The 22,451-nt window shown below is 34.2% G+C and overlaps 2 protein-coding genes across 2 annotated transcripts; one reads left to right on the forward strand and one right to left on the reverse strand.

Annotated features, from left to right (window-relative positions):
• Nucleotides 1–834: 834 nt before the first annotated feature.
• LOC123306959 lies at nt 835–1,753 on the forward strand. Its single transcript, XM_044889160.1, has 3 exons — nt 835–1,244; nt 1,307–1,454; nt 1,514–1,753. Exons 1-3 carry the CDS (start codon nt 928–930, stop codon nt 1,751–1,753), a joined length of 705 nt encoding a protein of 234 aa, XP_044745095.1. The 5' UTR covers nt 835–927.
• A 6,330-nt stretch (nt 1,754–8,083) lies between these two features.
• Nucleotides 8,084–21,432, reverse strand: LOC123308015 (poly [ADP-ribose] polymerase tankyrase-1-like). The gene is made up of 2 exons (XM_044890534.1): nt 21,273–21,432; nt 8,084–9,424 (listed from the first exon to the last, which is right to left on the reverse strand). Exon 2 carries the CDS (start codon nt 9,329–9,331, stop codon nt 8,204–8,206), a length of 1,128 nt encoding a protein of 375 aa, XP_044746469.1. The 5' UTR covers nt 9,332–9,424; nt 21,273–21,432; the 3' UTR covers nt 8,084–8,203.
• Between the last annotated feature and the right edge of the window lie 1,019 nt (nt 21,433–22,451).

The raw sequence follows: 22,451 nt of genomic DNA on the forward strand, positions 1-22,451 counted from the left end.
TCGCTTCATAAAATTTTATAACTCAATTTGGAAAAACCTACAAAAATTGTTGTTACGAACGGGTACGCTCTGTTGTATTCAATATTAGGGTTGCCCATTTTGACCAAAAAGATTTTATGCACAGAATAACTCTAGAGCCATTTGCTGAGGGAATTTCAAAAAATTTACCTGAAAGTATTTTTTCGGATCATACAATTTTATACCTCAATTTTCAAAATTGTCGTTATGGAAGGGAATGCTCTTATCCTATATTAGGTCGTTTTCACAACATTTTATTCAGTTGAATTTCAAAGTTGTTTGAATCAGCCTATATAACTATATAACTATGTTGATGAGGGGAGGTTAATAGTACATCGAACAATGAAGTATAGGATATCCATGGATAGATGCAATTTCTGTAAGCTAGCCTTAGTTAGCCTTAACTACTATCTGGCTATATCTATAAGATATATTATTGAGTGGTTTCAGACCTCTCATAGTGTGATGTGAAGAAAATTCCCAAAATATATATTCAAAAAAAAAATACATAACTATGAATTGTATTGAATTGTCATGAATTGTATTGAATTGTCATGAATTGTATTGAATTGCCATGAATTGTATTGAATTGTCCGTGAATTGCCGTGAATTGCCATGAATTTTCTTGAATTGTGTGAATTGTTGAATTGTCTGAATTGTTTTATATGCTATTATAGGAATTGCGTGAATTGTCTGAATTGTGGTGTACAACATTTTCATGACCGGTTCACCCCTCGGAATGGATACACGCTTTATAATCGTTTGATTTGAATTATTAAATTTGACATGTTTATTCTAACCTCAAATATATCGTATGGTTTATGTGAAGACGCGTTATTCTGAATAATTCAATAATACGTACACGATCTCTTTATTATCTTATCGCCTGTGATTTGTGATTTTCCAATAATGGATTTAAATGAAACACTATTGCCTTTGGCAGGAATCATTGTTGCTACCGTTATGTTAGGTGTTTCTCTAAAATTAAAACAGAAGAAATCAATAAAGAAGAGGAATCCACCTAGAAAATGGTTCTCAAGAAGGGGATCACATGGTTTGGGAATTTTAAAAATGGTGAATGAGGAATTTACAATGGAAGATGCAGATTCATTTAAAAATTTCTTTAGAATGAGCAAAGAAAAATTCGATTTTCTATTGAATTTAATCAAAAAAGATATAGAAAGAGCTGAATTGCCAATGCAAAACACAATATCAGCAAAACATAGGTAAGATTCAATTCACTGCAAAATATCGGTGAAAGTAAGTAATATTTTTTTATGTTTTAAAGGTTAGAAATAACATTACGATTCCTGGCTACCGGTGAGTCTTTTCGTTCACTGATGTTCAGTACCAGGGTTCATGAGAGCAGTATATCTCGATTTGTACCCGAGGTGTGTAGGGCAATACACAAACAGTTGAGAATCAACCATTTGAAGGTATATACTCAAATTAAAAAAATTAGTTGGTAATATTCATTAATTATGTATTATCGTAGATGCCCTCGACTACAGAAGAGTGGATGTCGATAGCTGAAGGCTTCAACAATCTATGGCAATTTCCCCATTGCTTAGGACCTTTAGATGGAAGACATATAACATTTAGAGCTCCAAAATCAGAAGGCTCCTATTACCATAATTATAAAGGAAGTGATAGCATTGTCCTTCTTGCCTTGGTTGATGCTCGCTATAGATTCATATACCTACGTAAACTTAGGTTGCAATGGCCGCATCAGTGATGGTGGTGTTTTCCGGAACTCAAAGCTATCAGAAATATTACAAAAAAATTCTGCCAACCTCCCAAAAGATCAAGCATTGCCAGGAAGATCAAAAGCAATAACTTTTGTTGTTGTTGCTGATGATGCTTTTCCTTTAAAAACAAATTTGATGAAGCCTTTTTCTATGAGAGGTTTGAGTCTGCAACATAGAAGATTCAATTATAGACTTTCAAGAGCACGTAGGGTGGTGAAAAATGCCTTTGGAATATTAGCAAACCGGTTCAGAGTTCTTCTCAATCCAATAAGTTTGAACGTTGAAAAGGTTGAAGCGATTTGTTTGGCTTGTGTTTGTCTCCACAATTATTTACTTGAAGACATTCTTACTGAAAATCGAGCCTGTAGTGACATCACAGACATTCCCAGAGTAGGTAATCAGGCTGACAATAGATCCTCGTGAGATGCTAGAGCTGTGAGAGAAGAGCTCAGCGAATATTTCTCTGCACCAGAAGGACAAGTCGACTGGCAAGATGAACAAATCAATAGTTTTAACTCATGAGCAATAGAAAAAGAACAGTTAATGAGTCATGTTTCGACATTATGTGAATAAAGATTGTTATGTTTTGTGATTTATGAATTAAGTGAATGAATACAGTAATTATCTTACAACTTTTATTTACTGACAAGTATTTAGATTTTATTTCATTCTACTTTCTTTGATTCCTTCAAACAAGAGATTAATTATCCGTTCTTCCACATCAGATTTAACTTGTGGATCTGATATTTGCCTCATTTTGGAAACAACATATTTTCCAAATGCTTCTTCTGCATCAATTTCTTTATTTTTATTCGTCGGTGCTTCAGAAATAGTTTTGGATAGTGTGCTCAGGGCAGCAGAAGCTTCTTTCAAAAGTGAATTTGAGTCATCATCTAACTTCTTTTTTCGTTTTGGCCTTGGAGATTCAAGTGGCAGCTCAGATTCCTCTGATATTAGAAAGCCAGATTCATCAACAAAACACTGTTCCAATTCATTGGGGCATTCTTTTGATTCTTGAGGGGCAGCTTCGATCTCCAAGAACTGAGAGGAATCAAAAGAAGGCCTCACATCAACATGGTCGACAATGAACTTCATACTATTAAAGTACCATAATGAAGGTATATAGATCTGTTAGAAAATGTCATCTTGTCCAGCACCACTTTTCATGCTTTGAACGTGTTTTCTATGCTCATTCAAGAAATTTGTTTTCAGAGCTTGAAATTTGCTTTTAATTTCTTGGGACGTTACACTGGGCCTTTACGTCTTCAGGGATGCTTCTATAGCTTCTATCGCTGTATTTCGGGCATGTTTGTTCTTGTACATGGGTGATTTTGCCGCATACAAACATGGGTACTTGTGATACTCCTCTATCAGGAGTGAAACTTGATCTCTAGACCACGACATGATATCAATATTACTTGACTCAACAGAACAACACACACCACACTTAAGATTTTTCTTTCGATAACTATGATTGTATGCACCAAACTCTCTAAACACCCTGAAATGGTCTATTAACTTTCTACCCTCCATAACTTAACCGCTGTAACGTAAACACAAATCACAGATTTCCTTAACCTACAAGATTAGGCTATGTTATAATTCTTCTTCTATCTTTTATTATGTGCCTGCCTGGTAGCCATCTACATGTTTTATTTCTCGAAGATATACTTAAAATGGCGTCAACCCGTTCTGGTTCATTGCGCATATTTACTGTCATATTTTCGACCACTTTTAGAAAATTTCGGAATGAAATGAATTATCTGGAGAATTCTACCGAAAGTGTGTTGCAACTGCAGATAATTCACGCTGAATGAATTTTCGGATAAATTTTCTAGAGAATTCTCGGCTGTTGCAAACGGGCTTTAAACACAACCAACGTAAACAAGTCGGAAGGAAAGAGAAGTAAATATGGCGCTACTCTCAATTTTTCATGTTAACAGTACAGTGAAAAAATTGAGATCCATTTTGTACATTTATCGACGACTTAAACCTATCCTTCCGCAAAGATATTTGAGAACATTGTATTTTGCCTTAGTGCAGTCATATTCGGTATGGTGTAGCAGTTTGGGGTGGTGCATTGCATACACATTTGAAGCCGATCGAAGTCATGCAAAGGAGATTCCTATAACTCATTTATTCGAGGGATAGTAGGTACCCCTGGGATCCTCTTTATGAGGAGGCGGACGTTTTGGATGTAAGAAAGTTGTTCTTTTTAACCGCAGTCACTAATTATCATGTTGGTTATAAGATGCGTTCTGTTCACCGGTATGATACTCGCTGTAAGGATCATTTTGTCGCACCATTGATGGTTTAAAGAACAACCTAGCGATCATACAGTTTTTTTTGCTTCTAGGATACACCACCGGCTGCCTGAGGAGGTTGAGTCCTTGCGGACTCTCCATCTGTTCAAAAAATATGTAAAAAAATATTTATTTATATTACATCGTTGATTGATGCATTTAGGACAGTGTAAATAGATGATAGTAAAGAAGTGGTGGTCTTGACAATTTATTGAATTTTTTGTTGCTTTCTTTTTGACTTTATTGTTTTTTGTAGCTGTAGTTGTACAGGGTGAGCAAAATTCGTTGTCTACTGAAGGGATCTCGAGAACTATAGAAGCTTGAAGAAAACGGACGACACATTCTCGAGCTCTTTTTTCCTGACTATTCCAAATCTGAAAAGAGATCCAGCCTAACGTTCATAGATTTTGAGTTATGAACGAAAATTGAGAAATTGTCATTTTCAATGAAGCTGAATAACTCGCTTCAGTTGGGGAGCCGAAGAGGGAAATTCGGGATTTACTCGAGCGTGTCAGATTAATATATGGGGACATACCTTGGACCCTGTAGAGTACCTTTACCAAAAATTAGACCTGTATATAGGGGGAATTATCTAGGACCTGTCAGAATAGTAAAAAAACGATCATTGTACATACTCAAGTGTATCAGGTTAAAATATATGTGGTTAATTACATGTTGAAAAGTATAATATATTCTCTTAATCTGACAATTTGAGCGTGTCGAAAATGTGTGGGAGGGCGCCAAAGTTGCAAATAAAAACGTCAAGTGTACATTCTCGAGCGTGGTGGCGTTTTTTCTCATTTTGAAGCTAATGATTCAAGAATAACGGAAAAAATATAATCTGACAGTTTTATCGAGCCGAAACAATAAAAATTGGCCATAAAAGTCACAAAAATCAGTTTTTTTGAATTATTTCCTTCCTGGGCTTCAAATCTTTTTCGCATTCAGTATAAAAGTTGTAGAGCATAACATTTTCTACAAATTTTGTCCCAAGCAATTTTTTCTACTTTCAAACGTTTTTGAGATATGGCGATTAATGCGAGGTGTTTAGCGATACATGCTGAAGCGTTGTTCATTCGTTGGAAAATAGTACATTCTAAGGTTCAGTCACAGACAACACTAAAATTTTCGTGACTAATTTGGAAATTGTCATCATAGAAATACCTTGTCACTTTGACAATTGTAGATTAGGCTGGGATTCTCCATTGACCTTGCCCTTTCGCATGTGTGGCTAAGCTTCTCGCCCTTATCGCCCTCTAACTCGAGAACGGTTAAGAGTATGTAAAATTGCTTCAGACAAAAGTTGTGTAAAATTTTATTATTTACTTTCATGATGAATACTAAAACGATTAGAGGTACAGGGAGGGAAATATTAAAAAAAAAGGGATTTTGATTATCTTCAAAGTGTCAGATTAACCCATAATAACCTAGTGTTACACATATGTAACGCAAATTTCACTGGCAACTTTATTTTATTTCTCAGTAAATGTAGCTATTAGCGTTACATATATGTAACATCATTTTTCTCAAAAGCCATACATTGAAGTATTTTTTTTTTTGAGTTGTTTTTGTCCTGTAGACTCCAATAAAGGGTTTTTATTCAATTAGAATAATCATAGAAACTCAGGTTATTAAGGGTTAAAAACACCCCCCTGATTAGTGTCAGATTAACAGGTCAACACGTCTACAACACCCAGATTAAGAATCTGTATGAAAATCTGACACGCTCGAGTATGTACAGGCTGGGCAAAATTCGATGTTTTAGCACTACAGTTTTTAAACCAGAGGAGATACACAAAATCTGATACCCCATTCTCGTTCTCTTTTTCTGAGAAACTAACAATAGTAGTAGTGATTTTTGGACACTTTCTTTTGTTTTCGAATTATAAGCAAAAATTGGAAAAATGGCGATATCGAAATAAATTTCTATCTCTGCTAATACTGATGATAGAGCTCTGAAATTGAAACATTATACAGGCACTTTTTTACGTAGAATCCAGTGGAGTACTCGCCTTTTTAGCAGGATGTTTAATTACGAAGCTATGACCCAAAGTAATGTTTTTTTTAAAAGGGAACACTAGTTTTCTGTGCAATTTTTTGAAAGTTTAATTTTTACTGATTTCAAAAATATAAAATATCATATGGTTTGAATCAATATAAATAATAAAAAATGGTCAAAAACCTTTTTTCTCAATATTTCTATGGTTTCAACTTTTGACGAGCACAGAAAAATAGAGTTTCCTATAACAAAAGCAGTCTCTTTCCGGCAATGTCATTCTTTCTATGCTTTTTACGAATTTTCACAAAATTTGAATCAAGATATATTTCATAAATTTTCATAATAATGAAAGGACTCATAGAAGGAGACAGTGGTAATCATACGATGCTTTATGTTTCTGTGCTCATCAAAAGTTGAAACCATAGAAATATTGAGAAAAAAGGTTTTTGACCATTTTCTATTATTTATATTGATACAAACCATATGATATTATATATTTTTGAAAGCAGTAAAAATTAAGCTTTCAAAAAATTGCACAGAAAACTTGTGTTCTCATTTGAAAAAACATAACTTTGGGTCATAGCTTCGTAATTAAAAATCCTGCTGAAAAGGCGAGCACGCCACTGGATTCTATGTGATATGTGATACTCGTAACAGATCATACAAATTATTTTCGGCCAATAAAAAAGAAGATGTATCAAATTAATCTATTAATTCACAGAACGATAATATGTACAGAAAATGAAGTGGATAACGCTTTAACTGGCGTTATGTATCCAAGTGTTTTCCATCGGAGGAGTTGTCTTGCTCAGAAGAGGTCAAATGAAACGGAAACCGTAAGGTCAGCATGAAATAAAACACCCCTTACCTGGAGTCGATGGAAGAGCGGCTTTCCACTGAACAAGGGGTGATTATTTTTAAGATGTTAACTACACAAAATTGAAGGCCCCTTTAAGGGCAAAAATGGTGGATTCGGCCCGTCGCGCGAAGGACAGGTCTTTGATGTTTTTCTATATTTTCTGGGGAGAAAATTTAAATGAAAATCTGTTGAATTTAACGAATAAATCTATTGCAGAAATTTGAATACAAGCACGTATTTGGTCGATAACGACCACAATATAATCTCAATTTCTTTCACACATGCAAAGTGCGCAAAGCAATAATCATTAAAATTTCATCAATAAAAATCTTGGATTAAAAATTCTCTTTTCTCAATTTCACAACAACAATAAGAATATGATCAAAAATCAGATGAATTTTAGAGGAGCTTTCAGGACTCTGGACAAACAAAAATTGGAACCTTCTACCTTTTTCTGCGACCAGCGACCGTCGTTCGCCTGGGGCTGCTTGTGAACTTTTCGATCACCAGACTTTCCTCGCACAGAACGGCGAATTCTTTACACTTAACCGCACTTCCCGCACTTTTCCGTCGTCAACGATTAACGCTCTTCGTTTCGACTCTATACGAAATTCCTAAAATCCTATATCCGATCTATACCACAAATAAAAACAATGTTACGCCCTGAACTGACTTTAACCACGGTACTAATTCTTCACTATTCCCCGAATAGCTTGTACCCGTCTCCCCTTTTGAGACCTAACTCCGAAAAATACTTCTAAATTTCTCGAGCTGCCGAATCTACTCTCGGACTTCCAAATCTACTCTATTCGAATCCCGGATTCTACTTCCGTCTTCCCGACATATATTTTCTTCGCCTCTAACTTCCCACTAACTCCCTTCCTTTTTTTTTGGTTCCTTTTTATCATTCCCCTTCGGGCGAGTTATTATCTAAACTAAACCGTTTTCCTTTTAACTTAAAATTGGCCTCATGTCCGACATGAAACTCTACTTCTTCGACACTTATCTTCCGAGTGGAAAATTATCGTTCATACGCTTGTCATCAAAACCTTTATTTTCAATTATCTTGAACGTTGAGAACCCGAGAAAGAATTTCCTAGCCCAATATTCTATAAGCATATATATCTCGTCAATATTCCTATTTATTACAAGCATCTACTCTTCTTCGGTTGAACCTTCTCCTTTTCGTGGTCCTGGCGATGACAAATTGGCTAGTTCGATTCAGATCGTAACACCTCATATCATATGCATCTAAATAATTCTTATTTTTCAGCTTTCAAAAATATTTTTTTTTGAACATCCTTCGATTGCGATTCTTTGTCCTTAATGATGAGGACAATACTTTAACATCTCTTTCGGACAAATATTTCGATATGTGCTCAAGACATGGATACGGAAGTCTACCATAGGAAATTTGATGTATCAATCTACAGGATTCCTCCTCAAGTCTAATAATTTTCATTATCTTCGAGAATCTATGTCTTATTTCTCTCCAGAAAAAGGTGGAATCCTTGTTTGCTACAATATTGTCCCTAACACAAGCACTTCTCAGATAAATGACGACCTCACTTTTCTTGCAGCATAGAATATCATGGACTGTAACCCGATGTGTTTCGACTATCTGCGTGGATTGGAGACGGTTCAAATCGTTTTCGAATTTCCTATATATTTTTTGGAACTTCACATCGGATGTGATGATTTGAGAAACACTGTCTTCAAGAGTTTCCCCACAACGTTTTTTAAGTGCGAAGTGCTTGAGGAAGATAACGATTGGGTCCATCATCCGATAATCTTCAGCAACCAATAGTTCAAATGCCGTCCATCCAGTGTTGCTCCTTATGCCCATTGCAGCACCTTCGCGAAGTAAAAAATCGACTACAGACGGATGTCCATTTCGGGAAGCTACGTGTAAAGGTGTCTCACCAAATATGTTCACACTGTTGATATCAACCCCTCGTTTCATGAATATCTTCGCCAGAAACAAGATATCCCTCGGGGTGCATGCTGCAGCACCTACTATAATGTGGAGAGCGTTGTCTCCCCTTATATTCGTCGCCTTTGGATCCATTCCGTACTTCGTTACAAGTTTCTGAATATAACGCCGCTTATAGGGCGCGTACATCAGTACTACATGTAGCAGAGTATTTTTCAAGAAGTCAACGGCATTTGGTTGCGCACCACATTTCAAGAGTTCCTTTAAGCAGTCTTCTTCATAATCCACCCGAGCACACAAATGAATTGGCTTGTGCATGGGAAAAAAGCTGTTTTGCTCTACATTAGCGCCGTACTCTACCAGGTGTTTTATCAATGTGTATTTTCCACATAATACTGCTTGGTGAAGACAAGTATAGCCCCTTTTGTCGATACCATGCACACTAGCTCCCATTTCCAGAAACTTTCTCATTGCACGCTCATTTCCAGCAGAGATTGAAGCTCTGAAAGCTAGGTAAAGCCTACGGTGTTTTCTCTCTCTTTCTTGAATATGAAGTAGGGTTTTCTATAACAGAAAAGATCACGAATGAAGTAAAAATTCATCAAAAAATATAATGAAACGAAAAAATGTAGCAAATGTGCTAGAGAAAATCATAAGTAAATTATTTTTCTACATTTGTCAATTTGAAATGAAAGAAGAGGCACCTTCATTGTAAGGAGCTCATCTTTGCATTTGGGAAGATCGATACGAATATATCTATTATATAATCTAACTAATGAGGTAGGTTGTGAGGAATTTTAGTGGCTGTAGTATTCCAGATTAAGATGAGTTTATACCACGAGATAATCTCGCCTTCCGTATAAGCCGTTAGGGGGACTACCAGATTATTGGTTGTGCCAGAACCCTTGAACGATAAGTAGAAGTTGCGAATATTACAATAGTTGAAACTTTCGTCGAAAATATGGCGGCACCGAACGTCTTTTTCAATTTCAGCAGATTTCGAATTGTAGCCATTGGCGAGACTTCTCGAGGGATTATTCTCTGTGGAAATTCATTGAATAAATTATTTCATCTTGGAAAGTGAGTAACATGAATAAACATTCGTTCTTCAATGAAAAAAATTTTCCTTTTGACGAACAAAAGTATTTTTTGCTTTCCGAGATGACGAACTGATTGAATTGAAAACTTATGAAAACCCCTTATAAATAAGTGGTTCTGACGTAAAAAATACCTTTCTGCATTTTGAACTGAGCACTGAAACGGTGTAGGCCCCTCTTAACTGAAAAACGTAACAGTTCAGGGTTGGTTCACGTAGCACGTACAACTAAATAAGAAACGAAACGAACAAAAATATTGAGCGATTATTTAAAAAATATTCCTTCATCTTTCCTTTCCTCTTTGATGTTCAAGTAATGTGTTATTAGATTTTTTTTGTATTACTCTTTGCTATGATACTCAACAATTCCGAAATAAAGTTATTGGGAAGTTTTTGTACATGAATGAGGTCCTGAGAGCACGAAATATATCATCCAATCTTAGTTCAGTTATTCAATTACTGTATAATAAATAATATTTTATTATATTCAAGTGAGAAGAAACCGAATACCTTTTGGCTTTTTTTGTTACACAGGTAATACACATTCGTATAATTTTTCCATTCGTATATTGGCCATGGTACAGAATATAATATTGAAAATCAAAATAGTATAAATTTAAAAGGTGCTTTCTTCATATTTATAATCTTGCGAATTTCTACAAAATTAATCGATTGAACTTTCCCCACAATGAGATTTTGAAAACTTTCACGATAACTATTACTTTGAATAAAAAAATGGGAAACATTCGATAATTCTATGGAGAAAATATTATAGTGCAGTCATTCGACCAAATCGACAAATAACAAATACCACGGAAAATTTCACTCTCAAACAACTATAAAATATCAATAATATCACTAATATAAAAGTACTAAGGTGGTAATAAGTACGTGACTGAAACTGATCAAAAATATCAGGTTAGATCATAGAACACAACAAACAGAATAATAAATCATGACATAGAGAACAATCAATAAAAGAATAACATAAACATCAAAAGCAGATACAACCATATGCATCCTTATACATCTGTTCATCGAATAAAAACAAGGTTAAATATCAGCTCACAAGGAAACTTGCTTATAACAAACATATTTATTTGTTTGTTTGTTATAAGCAAGTTTCCTTGTGAGCTGATATTTATTTGTTTGTTTGTTATAAGCAAGTTTCCTTGTGAGCTGATATTTAACCTTATTTTCATTCGATGAACAGATGTATCAGGATGCATATGGTTGTATCTGCTTTAGATGTTTATGTTATTCTTTTATTGATTGTTCTCTATGTCATGATTTATTATTCTGTTTGTTGTGTTCTATGATCTAACCTGATATTTTTGATCAGTTTCAGTCACGTACTTATTACCACCTTAGTACTTTTATATTAGTGATATTATTGATATTTTATTGTTGTTTGAGAGTGAAATTTTCCGTGGCATTTGTTATTTGTCGATTTGGTCGAATGACTGTCCATTTCCTTTTTATTTTGATTTGACAAGTGAGTACAAAGTTCTATCAACACATCATGATATTTTATCGACTTGTTAATTTTTGTAGAAGTACTGAAGATGGCTGTCATAAGCCGAAAGCGCTTTACCTAATATTAAAAAATTGAAAATACTTGGAATACATCATTTCACACCTATCAATATCTTTACCAAGTACAAGCTAACGATTCAACATATTTCTTGAATATTCCATTCGTTTGTGGGTTCACTGTGAAAAAACTGAATAGATCGTAAAGTGGAGCAGCTGTGGCCTAAACAAATAATAATGCGATTTAACCAGTTGGGATCTAGCGTTTTGTAGCAAAACCCCCTGTATTGTCGTCCTACATTAAATTAAATTATTGGAATAAGACAATTCTCCATTTGTTGACAATTTCCCAGGGAAACATTGTTAGTTAACATTCAATGATAATATACATGGTGATTCATTACTATTGGAACATATACTAGTGATCGAAATGAAGCGGTAGTACCAAGCATGCATCGAAAATCTTTTGCTGTGGGAAAATAAAACAGGATGTTAAGGTGGAACGAAAAATTGATTATAATGTCAAAGCAATTATAATTCACCCGAAGAAATAACATTTAGCAACACAGCAACATCCGAAAGCATGCTTCTAATGAACTAAATAAAATTGTTCTGAGACAATATCACCAATATTGTGAACGAATGATTTCTACATCTTATCAAAATAACAAAGAAATTCCGTCAAGAATAGGTACCATTTTATGTCATCATCAGAAAACATATATGTTGTCGCGACCGCTATAACTAAATTTTTATAATATAAAATAGGACTACTTTCTCAAAGTAATACCTCTGTACTAATTTTAATGACAATGAGAATTAAATGCTTAAATTATCAGCAATATACGGAAAAAACTTAACTTCGTTTTTTTTTCACAGTAATATTTCATTGAGTAAGACTTGATCCCATGGTCATAATTTGATTCAAATCACTATTATAATTATCATCTCCCCAAGGCAAATAATTGGAAAAAATAACCCGGTACATTAACTAGACTATGCGTTATAATTATCGAAAGATTTTACATATTCCATATACCACTATCACAAAACGTCGCACATCGAACGAGACTCGAGAAGAGACGATACTTCAGTTGAGTCTCATCTCATTGGTCTGGTGGGCATCACTTATCAACATCTTTCAATAAATTGTGCATTTTTCATTATCAAAGTGTTATAAGGAAATGAATAAATATGTTATATTTTGAGTTTTATTTTGAACGTCAAATTAAAGTGATTTGAACTTACCACATTGACAAAAACTACAACAATCAACAACTTGAAAAAAAAAATTTCGATACCAAGGAACATTTTGGAAGCAACACTAACTTTATATATCTGAATAATGAGACTAGAGTCGCATATTACTTGAATACTCATTTCATACCGTTGGTGGTGGTGGTGGTGGGAATTCCATTGATTTTTACTCTTCTTCTTCTTCTTCTTTTCTTCATCTTTTTCGCCAACAATACTACGGTTTATGTGACTTCACAGAAATCGTTAACTGTGACTAATTTCAGAGTGGGCTACGTGCTATGAGATTTTCAAGGTTTGTAGCTGAGGCAGGTATAAGGGCCAATTCCGATATTGCTGGTTTTACTGGCCCGCAATCGATTAACAATAGAACTCGAACCAGTGGCGGCTCGAGCATATTTATCGTGGGTCGGCAGATATATATATATATATATATATATATTTTTTCAAATATTTCCATACCTATGTATTATGCAGGTTTCCACATCACCATGGGGTACTGCACTGGGTGCGTTAGTTTTTCGTAGTGGAGTTTCGCCAAAATTTTTGTTTTTGTTTCTGTTTCAATAATCTCTGAAGATTATCCGGAAAATAAAAAATGATTGAGAAATAACTATTTTAGCCCTGCATACCACTTGAAAAATAAACATAATTTCGGAACATATATGAAAATAAGAACCATAAAATAAAATTGGAAAATCAAACAAAAGTGCATTCTAACGAAATTGAGATTTGCGAGAAATTAACATCACCTCGAGCGCAAACGATAGAATCGAGATATCCCGAACGATCATTCTTCGAGTTACCGAAGAGAGGCATTCTAGGGTCGGCAGGGTCGCTGCCTGCCGGACCTATATGTCCTACACCGCGCGAAGTATTGAGCCAACAATATCAACTTTCATCATAGTTTTGGTCTTTATTCTCTGAAAAGGTCTTAAAAAATTGTCGGAATTTCATTAGTATTATATATTCAGCACTCACGTTTATAAAAATTAACAAATTCGATAAAAATTCTTTTTAAATAACAGCGATCTCTTGTAATTTGTTATGTGAAACTGAAACTATCGGATATTGGCGGAAAAAACATTAAATAAGAGGCTTATCGAATTTTAATTTTTATCCGAATGAAATTCCAACAAAAATTATTCAAGTTTGAAGCAATTTAACTCATTGATATTAGCGCTCCTTCGATATGTTTACAATCTAGATCCGGCATGCCATACTAGAATGAACAGAACGAACGGTCGGTCACTCGGTCGCTAGAGAAGGCATCTGCGGCGCTGTCTTCATAGCTCGATTGGAGATAGCGTATTTTGTCTACGGACCGAGTAGGATTTAAATTGAAACAGCGTATTTCAAAGAGTTCCATATTCCATTGATATCAGATATCATATACTTAATATTTTTATAAAATTTATTGAGAGCTATGTAATGTTTGGAGAATTTCTAATACATTATTATTTTACACAAGTGAGAATTCACATTTTTGCTGCTCGCGAAATTTTGGGTCGGCACTGCCGACCCTGCCGTCCCTGACGGGCCGCCACTGACTCGAACGTCTTTGCCAATAGGCATCGTCTCTGACTAAGCATTGAACTCTCAAAAACTTTAGGTCTTATACAGTTCAATGGGTAGAAGGAATTATATTCCCGAAATTTGTTCAGCTTATTCAGATTATTCATTATTATTGTCCGTATTAAATAAATCATTGCCGACAGTTCTAGAATTAAAATTCTAGACCATTTTTGAGATAATTGGCCTTGAACATTTCAACAGTTTCTATTTTTAATGGAAAATTAATACTCTGAAATTTGAGGAAATTTATTTGCCATAATGGTCATAGTACCATTGTTGTCGATACAGGCAATTCTTCTCCGTCTACATTTTTTCCGAACTCTGAACATCTAATTCTGTAATTTGGACACCCTGTATATCGGAATTGAAGAGTTAGGACTTCTGTTTGCAAACAATTTTATTTTTTTTACTTCCAGTTCTATCTAACAAGATTGTTACAGCTACTCTGAGATTCTCCTATCTTGCGTCTTTGGAGATCGCAGAGATTTTAAAACTTCTCTTGAGATACGAAGTACAATTTTATCGAACAAATTATCATTTCCTTCGAAAAGTAATTCTGGAAGAACGGATATCCGTGCAACGTCATGAGAATCATTATGTTATCCGAAATACCAGTGAAAAATTCTTGGATCTATTGTGCCTTCCCACCTAATTCCAAGAAAGGTTCATTCCAGGAATTGTTTGAATTTTTAGGTTCCACACTAACTACACCACAATGTCTCCTAACCTTCGAAAGTTTAGGCAGGGTATAATTCATTCAGTGAAGTGAGAAGACCAGGTAGTCCACAGATTTAAGAAATCCAAAATTCAAGACAGAATTGATTCAGTTGGACTATGCGAAATTCTCAGTAAAATTGGCTTCTAAGAAATGGAGGAACGATCATCAAATGCCAAACTTTTACAGATTGTGACGATTCTGCATGAAATTTGATTGTTCAGATTTCAGTTGTATCATTGAGTATTAATGGATTGAATATTCAAAGGTTTTATACAGTATTTAGTATTCGAAATATGTCCTAACTATATTCGTTTAAGAGATTCCTACAGAATGTATTTCGTATTTTATCAAAAACCTCCAATACTTATAACTTTTGAGCTTCTCGATGAATTTTCATGAAAATTTCTGGAAATGACTACAGGAAAATGACTTATATTCGCTCATAATGACCTGTTGATAACACAGGACCGAGTGAAAAAAGTATATTTTTTATTACACATCTTGTATATTGAATTTTCAAGAAGCGAAATTTTCCCCTGATTTGCACTCAATATTTTTTCAAAGAAGTGTATTGGCAATACTGGCCCACTTCATATCAGTATTCTATATGTATCATTGAATATCGGGAATTTTCAATTCATAATAAAGAGAACTGTGAATCTCCGAATAATGCGTTTATCGTTGATCCATATTGAATTAATCGAATTTCTCAGGACAGGATCTTTAGGAATGCTCTGCAGCTTATACTTATTTCACTTGAATATACCAATTTTGGGGTTCCTTTTACATCTCCCCTATTTCAGAAAGAATACTCACCAAGTTCGGAAGCAAGCTTCCAATGAAATTCTCATTCTCGAATATTCATCTTGAAGACTTTTTTTCGAATTGCCACAAGAGATAGTACTGAAATATAGGATTTTATAAATGAAAAAAAATTATAATAAAAATATAGTTTACTCTGAATAAATTGTAGAGAGGGAGCTGCATCTGAGGTGACACAGAATAGATCAGAAATAATAAAAGAATAAAAATGCATGAGAACTTTTATTGTTCATAGAAATGTCGGCGTTAATTTCTTTGCTTTTGTAATAAAGAAAGCTGTAGCATATTTGCTTTGAAGAGTGAAAGTATTTCACAGAAAGAGTATTTTCAAAAACAAATTATCATTCCTCTTCTCATTTATTGCCCTCCTTTTTTTGCTTCACTATACCTACCTACGTTTTCATTCCTGCCAATTTTCAATAAATCCTCTCAAATGATGAATGCTTATTCCATCTGTTTCGATTATTGGAAAAAATTTTATCCAAAAATGAATTAAGGAAGTATTTTTTTGGTTATGTGAAAAAGCCTCAAAATATGTGGAATAAGATGGAGCAGGATTTGTTTCTGAGAAATTAAATGATTTCAATATATGTACTTCTGCATTATTCGTTATATTCAATGGTACATGAAATATTGATACAAGGTGTGTCACTTTTGCCGATAGGCTTGTGTGAAAGTGCATTTAGTGTAAATTCTGAGGAAAATATCGCTTCTTGAGAATTTGATGTAAAATGTGTTTCGTCTCGGTGTCAAGGAAAATTGGAGGTCTTAAAAAACAATCTCAGTTTTTACAACAGGAAAGATTTTAGTTAGTTACTTCCTAAATTGAAAAATTGAATCAGAGCAACCTGTCAAAAACAACTATTAGTTATGGGCTCGAATTATTTTAGCGTTTTATGATTTTTGTGAACGTCCGCAGCTGTTTCGAAGAATTCGGCGGTCAGTTGCACATCGTTACAACTTACGTATCGAAAATGGTGATCGTTACTTCGAAAATTTTTTATAACATTTAATGTTGTAAGATTTGTGCCTACTGCTGATGTTCCTGCTTCAATTTAGTAAGAAGAGACTCTTTCATGTTGGATAGAGATTCATTTTTGAATATTTTTAGTTGTCTTGACACCAAGACGTTTTCGGACACTAGTTTATGAATAAAAAATATTTATTTATTTGCCCTTTATCATTTCTGAAAGCTGAAGACAACTTTTCAAAATAATGAGATTTCGGTTTCGAAAAAAAGCTGTAACATGTGTATTAGTTTTGTAGCGAAATGTACCGTTGAAAATTAGTTTTGTACCCTAATTAAAATGAAGAAAATACGGAGTTCAGTTCGGGGGAATTATAGGCATCCTCACCCCATCCCTTTCAAATTGCAAATTTTTTTCTTTCAAAGTTTTGTACCGAAATGTACCGTCAAGAAACATAATTTTTTCCTAAGATTGAAGGGTCTTCGGAGGGTTTCAAATTGGGGCGGGCCGGAGACACGTTTTCAAAATAATGAGATTTCGGTTTCCGAAACAAGCTGTAACACTTTCGTACCGAAATTTACCGTTGATAAAAATTCGTGTTCTTTAATTTAAATGAAGAAAATAGAAAATAGGGATTTCAGATAATATAGTTGTTAAAATATACAGTCTTCAGATGATGCAGTTCCACTCAAAATGATATACTGAATTTATTTTTCAAACTGCAGTTTCCAGATTTCTATGTATTTTACCCTCATTCTATACATTGAAAGGATTTGAAACAAGGATCTGGTGGCACCCATTTATTTAATTTGAATTACAGAATTTTCCTTATCCACGACCAAGCTCTTCAAGGGCTAACAGCTGCCAGTTGCATTTCGCCTAATTTTTTTTTGGTATCAGTAGTATCTATAGTGAAAAATCCCATATAATAAACTTTCTGAATTTAAAAGTGGGGGGTTAGCATATCTTCAGTCCCATATTTTCGTAATTTCAGTTAGAGGTATGAAATTTCAACGGTACATTTCGGTAAGAAACTGGTACGAAACTTTAGCCTTAAAACAAGTGCAAAATTAATGAAACCACACTTTTTTCAACGTCGCCATGCATTTGTGATCCTAGGTTCCCAAACTCGCTTGTATCTTGAAAAAAATAATCAAGATCTCTTCAGCAGGGAGATGAATCTAGGCACAGAAGATGTTGAAAAAAATTGAGTTAGTTTCAAGATTAATGACGTTTAAACAACGGTACACTTCGCTACCAAACTAGTGCTTCACTGAGCGCAGAGTTAATTTATATTATATAAAGCTTATTAACATTAAGTAAATCCTGGATTGAAATACGGCGCAGAAAAACCCTATTCGTCATAAATGCATTCTTTATTGCATGAAAAATAATCAGGTTTATTCAGTATGAAAATATATTTATTTATTATTTATATATTGTTTATACATTGAAATTTTCAATATAGTTCATGATAATTGAATTGATTTGTCAATAATATTTTATTCATTATTTGCAAATAAATAAAGAGTATATCCAAGAAAACAATGATTGTATAAACACTTAGTTATATATTCTCTTGATCATATAACTTGGATGAGAGCTCAAACATAAAAGCGACTAAAGTAAGTGGACTATCTATTGTATGACTTACGGTATTCAGTATATAGCCGGCGGCGTGCTAAGGGTCCAATTGAATCCTGCCTTGCAAGTAGAGGAGGTAGCTTGTTCTCAGACACTGCAGCAAGTCCAAATTCTCCACAAGGTTTCACAATTCAAAACTTTCCGATAATTACTAAAATTGTGATAATACGGTGAGATTTTCTATGAACAATAATCAAGAGCAATGTGGCTTTCAAATGCTAACTCAACTTAAACATATTTGCAAGTCGCAAGCATGTGTGTGTACATCATAAAAAACCCATATTTAAATACTCAAACTAATGAGAAAGTGTTCACCCGATTCTGAAGGAATCGGCGCGAACAACGATTAATAAGGAGTACTGAAATATTTTTCAACAAACCAATTTACTTATTGATAAATTCCTATGTTTGAAAACTTAGAATTTTTTGTCTGAAATTCATACGAATTTCTATCGACTAAAGTCAAATATGTTTTATTTAGGGAGAATATATTTATGCAATACTCTTCATATTTATCACTAATCAATATTTACTTCTTTTCAGTTGATTTTACTTATCAAAAATGTTTATCAATTATTTACGAATAAATGAAAAAATAATGCAAATATTGCAGATGAATATTTGAATATTTTCCATTATGAAAACGTCATTTTGCAAAAATTAAAATTTGTTATTTATGAATTTGAAACATATATGTCTGTATTAAACATATGTTTGTGAATGATCAAAATTAAAACATTATTTGTCACGAAAAAACTATTTCGATTGAGGATGATTGTTGGGAATGAAACATTGTATTTTTATTAGTTTTTTATTGTGTAACTACAATAAACATTTATATAATAAAACATATATCGCCTTAGACCAATTGATGTATTTTCTTCGAAAATAGAATGTATTAATATCCTCTACTTATGAGTAGAGTGAAGGATATGGTTTCACATCTTTCTCATATATTATAAATATTTGATATTTGAATTATCATGTGATAAAATGCTCTCAATAAGTACAAAAACAGGTTCTCCGTGCTCATTCCGGCTTATCTGCAGTATAACCCCTTTTCTGCAATGTAATCCATTGTTTTCTAGAAAACTTCGGAAAAATGTTCTGCATTTTTTGAGTTTTGCTTCATGTTAGTGTACTTAACTTGGGATATCTTGCCCATTTCAACATACATCAACAATCCTTTTTTCAGCATGAATCGATAGCTGGTTATAGTTGCAATTTAATACTCAGAGAATAAGGCAAATTTATGCATCAAGATATGACGTTAGAATTCGATTTGAGAATTTTGTGAAAACCTAATTGATGACACCTTCGAAAGTGGTCCTATTAACCTCATAATCTTAGAATAGGGAGTCAAAAAGTGAAATGTTGTTGTGTTAAATGACACCAAATTTGTGAATGTAAGTAAGCTTTGTGATGTTTAGATATCAAATATTGTTAGAGTATAAGCTCACTCTCATTGACTCCAGGTTTCGTCGAAATATGGACAATTTCATGAAGGAGGAGATAAAAATTCTATGCCTCATCTTCAGAGTCGATCAAATCCCCAATGATAAATGTAAAATATGTCAAGAATGGATTCATTTCAACAGCAGACATAATAAGTCGCAAATAGACAATGAACTGATCATTGTCTATTTGCGACTCTGTAATTGGTGGAATTCTGTTGCCTATGTCACTGAAGGTATGATTGAAAAATATTATACGATTATTAAAAGTTTTCAAGGTAAAAATTCTCCTAATATTTATGAAAATTTTCAAAATTTTCAGATAGTTATATCGCCAGATACCTTCATATAAATCAAGCATTACGTCAAAATAGATATCTATAAGTGTTATGAAAATAAGGTAATTCATTCCAAATGCATTCACTTTTTATTCTATGACTTCCGTTTCTGAAGTGTTCCCCATAGTTTTCAGAATTTCTCAAAGTGGACAAATCTTCCGCAACCATACTTCTTGTTTCATTTTTGTAAGAAAAACAAACTCTACAGAAGTAATTTGCTGAAAAACTTTCCTGCAGTCCGATAACCGAATTTATACCTAAATTATCCCCCAAAATAAGAATCATCAGAGAACGGATTTTCATGTTTCCTATCATTATTCTTACAGATTCCAAGAATTTGAGTTCTTCTAGAAATACTTGTGGATTAGAGAAGTTTGTTATATCAGATGAGTAAAACAAGCCCCAGAGAAAAATATCCTCTAATCGTGATGCATACTTAAGCCATATTTTGGCGATTAAGCGTCTTTAAGCGTGACGTCATTAATTTTGTTGTCGCTAAAATAGAATATCGCTGATGGTTGATCATCTGTCTTTGTCATTAGACAGCGATTCGAAATGAGTTCCTCTTTGATTGAATTTTCAATTTGTTTGCCCAAAATGGATTCATTATTTCAAAAATATTTATATGTTCTGAATGATGCTGAAGAAAGTGCATTATTGGCAGCAAAAGTACTCTTCCCAAGTAGAAATTATAATTTCGGGCAATTATAATATATGAAAGGAGGGAAAAACATATAAGCCCAATAAAAGCTTCCAAAATTATAACAGCTTGCTGTGTGTTGCACAACTTTTGCTATGCAAATAATGATGAATGGAAGGAAGAATATAATGTTGATGTCATGAATGATGAAGATGAGTAGGGAGCCTTCTATATGTTCAATGAAAATATTGGGATACAATAGAGAAATAACATTTCTCATTTATTTGTTTTGTTACGATAGCTCAGAGAATATGAGAGAAAAAGATGAAAAATAGAAAATATAAAGATACGCTAGAAGCACTCGACCTACCTTGTTGGGATGAACACCAGAAAATGGGGATCTGGCACTTCCTGCTATCTTTCGAAGTCCTTTTGAGAGCACTATCTTTGAAAGCACTATTTAAGAAAAAAACGGAATCGGAATTTAGAAAAATCGACGAAATTCAGATGGTAATTTTCACTGTGTTCCGTCCTTCGTCAATCGAGAAGAAGTACGTAAAGGGCCGTAGGCTCCACGAAAATTTGTACCACCGTCACTAAAGATCTTATTACACCGCCCTCTGCGGGCTATAAAGCGTCGTAAAGCTGCCAGGAAAGCTTCGGAGGAAAGGTCAGAAACCAATTCTAGGTGTATTGCCTTAACGGCTAGACAAATGAAAAGGCAGACGTATGCTTTTGTATATTTAGTACCTCGTGATCTTGACATAGTGATAAGGAAAGGACCACCAAAATCAACACCAACACATTGAAATGGCTTTACCTGGTTCAAACCGCTAGAAGGCAAGTCTCCCATAAACGGTTGAACGGGTTTAGGATTTGAACGGAAGCAAGTATTACATTTTGAGAGCACGTGATGTATAGCTCGTCTCGATGAAAGTATCCAAAATTGCTGACAAATAAGATACTGCAATGCTTGGTGACCTGGGTGCAAATGTTTTAAGTGGAAATGGCGAATTATAAAATCCGTTAGAGGATGTTGGCAAGGAAGTAAAGCAGGGTGTTTGCTTTCAAAGGAGAGCCCTGAAAGAGTAATTCGACCGCCCACCCTGAGAATATCATCCGAGTCAAGGAAAGGATTCAGTTTCCTGAAAGGTTTTGACAAAAGTTTGCCTTTTCGAAGATGATCGATTTCCACAGTGAAAATATCCACCTGAACTTGCTTTACAAGAAATAGTAAGGCATGTGTTAACTCCGAAATAGTTAACATGCCGTGGCGATGCGATGAAGAATTTCGAGCATTGAAGCAGAACCTCAGAATGTATGCTAAAATCCTTTGAATTTTCGAAAGAGATGAAAACTGTGATATTAGGTCGTCAGTCAAGGATTTCTGAACCGATGTTGTCAAGACAATTTTTCGTTCTTCTTCCGAGCAGAGAGAAGAATCTTCAGTATGGGTAAATGGCGTGCTAAGAACTTGATTCGATCTTAACCAAGTCGGTCCTGACCACCACTTAGTGCAATTTACCAATCTGAACGGAGTTAAACCGCG

The sequence above is a fragment of the Coccinella septempunctata genome, chromosome 2 (genome assembly GCF_907165205.1).
Source record: "Coccinella septempunctata chromosome 2, icCocSept1.1, whole genome shotgun sequence".
Taxonomy (NCBI): Eukaryota; Metazoa; Arthropoda; class Insecta; order Coleoptera; family Coccinellidae; genus Coccinella; species Coccinella septempunctata.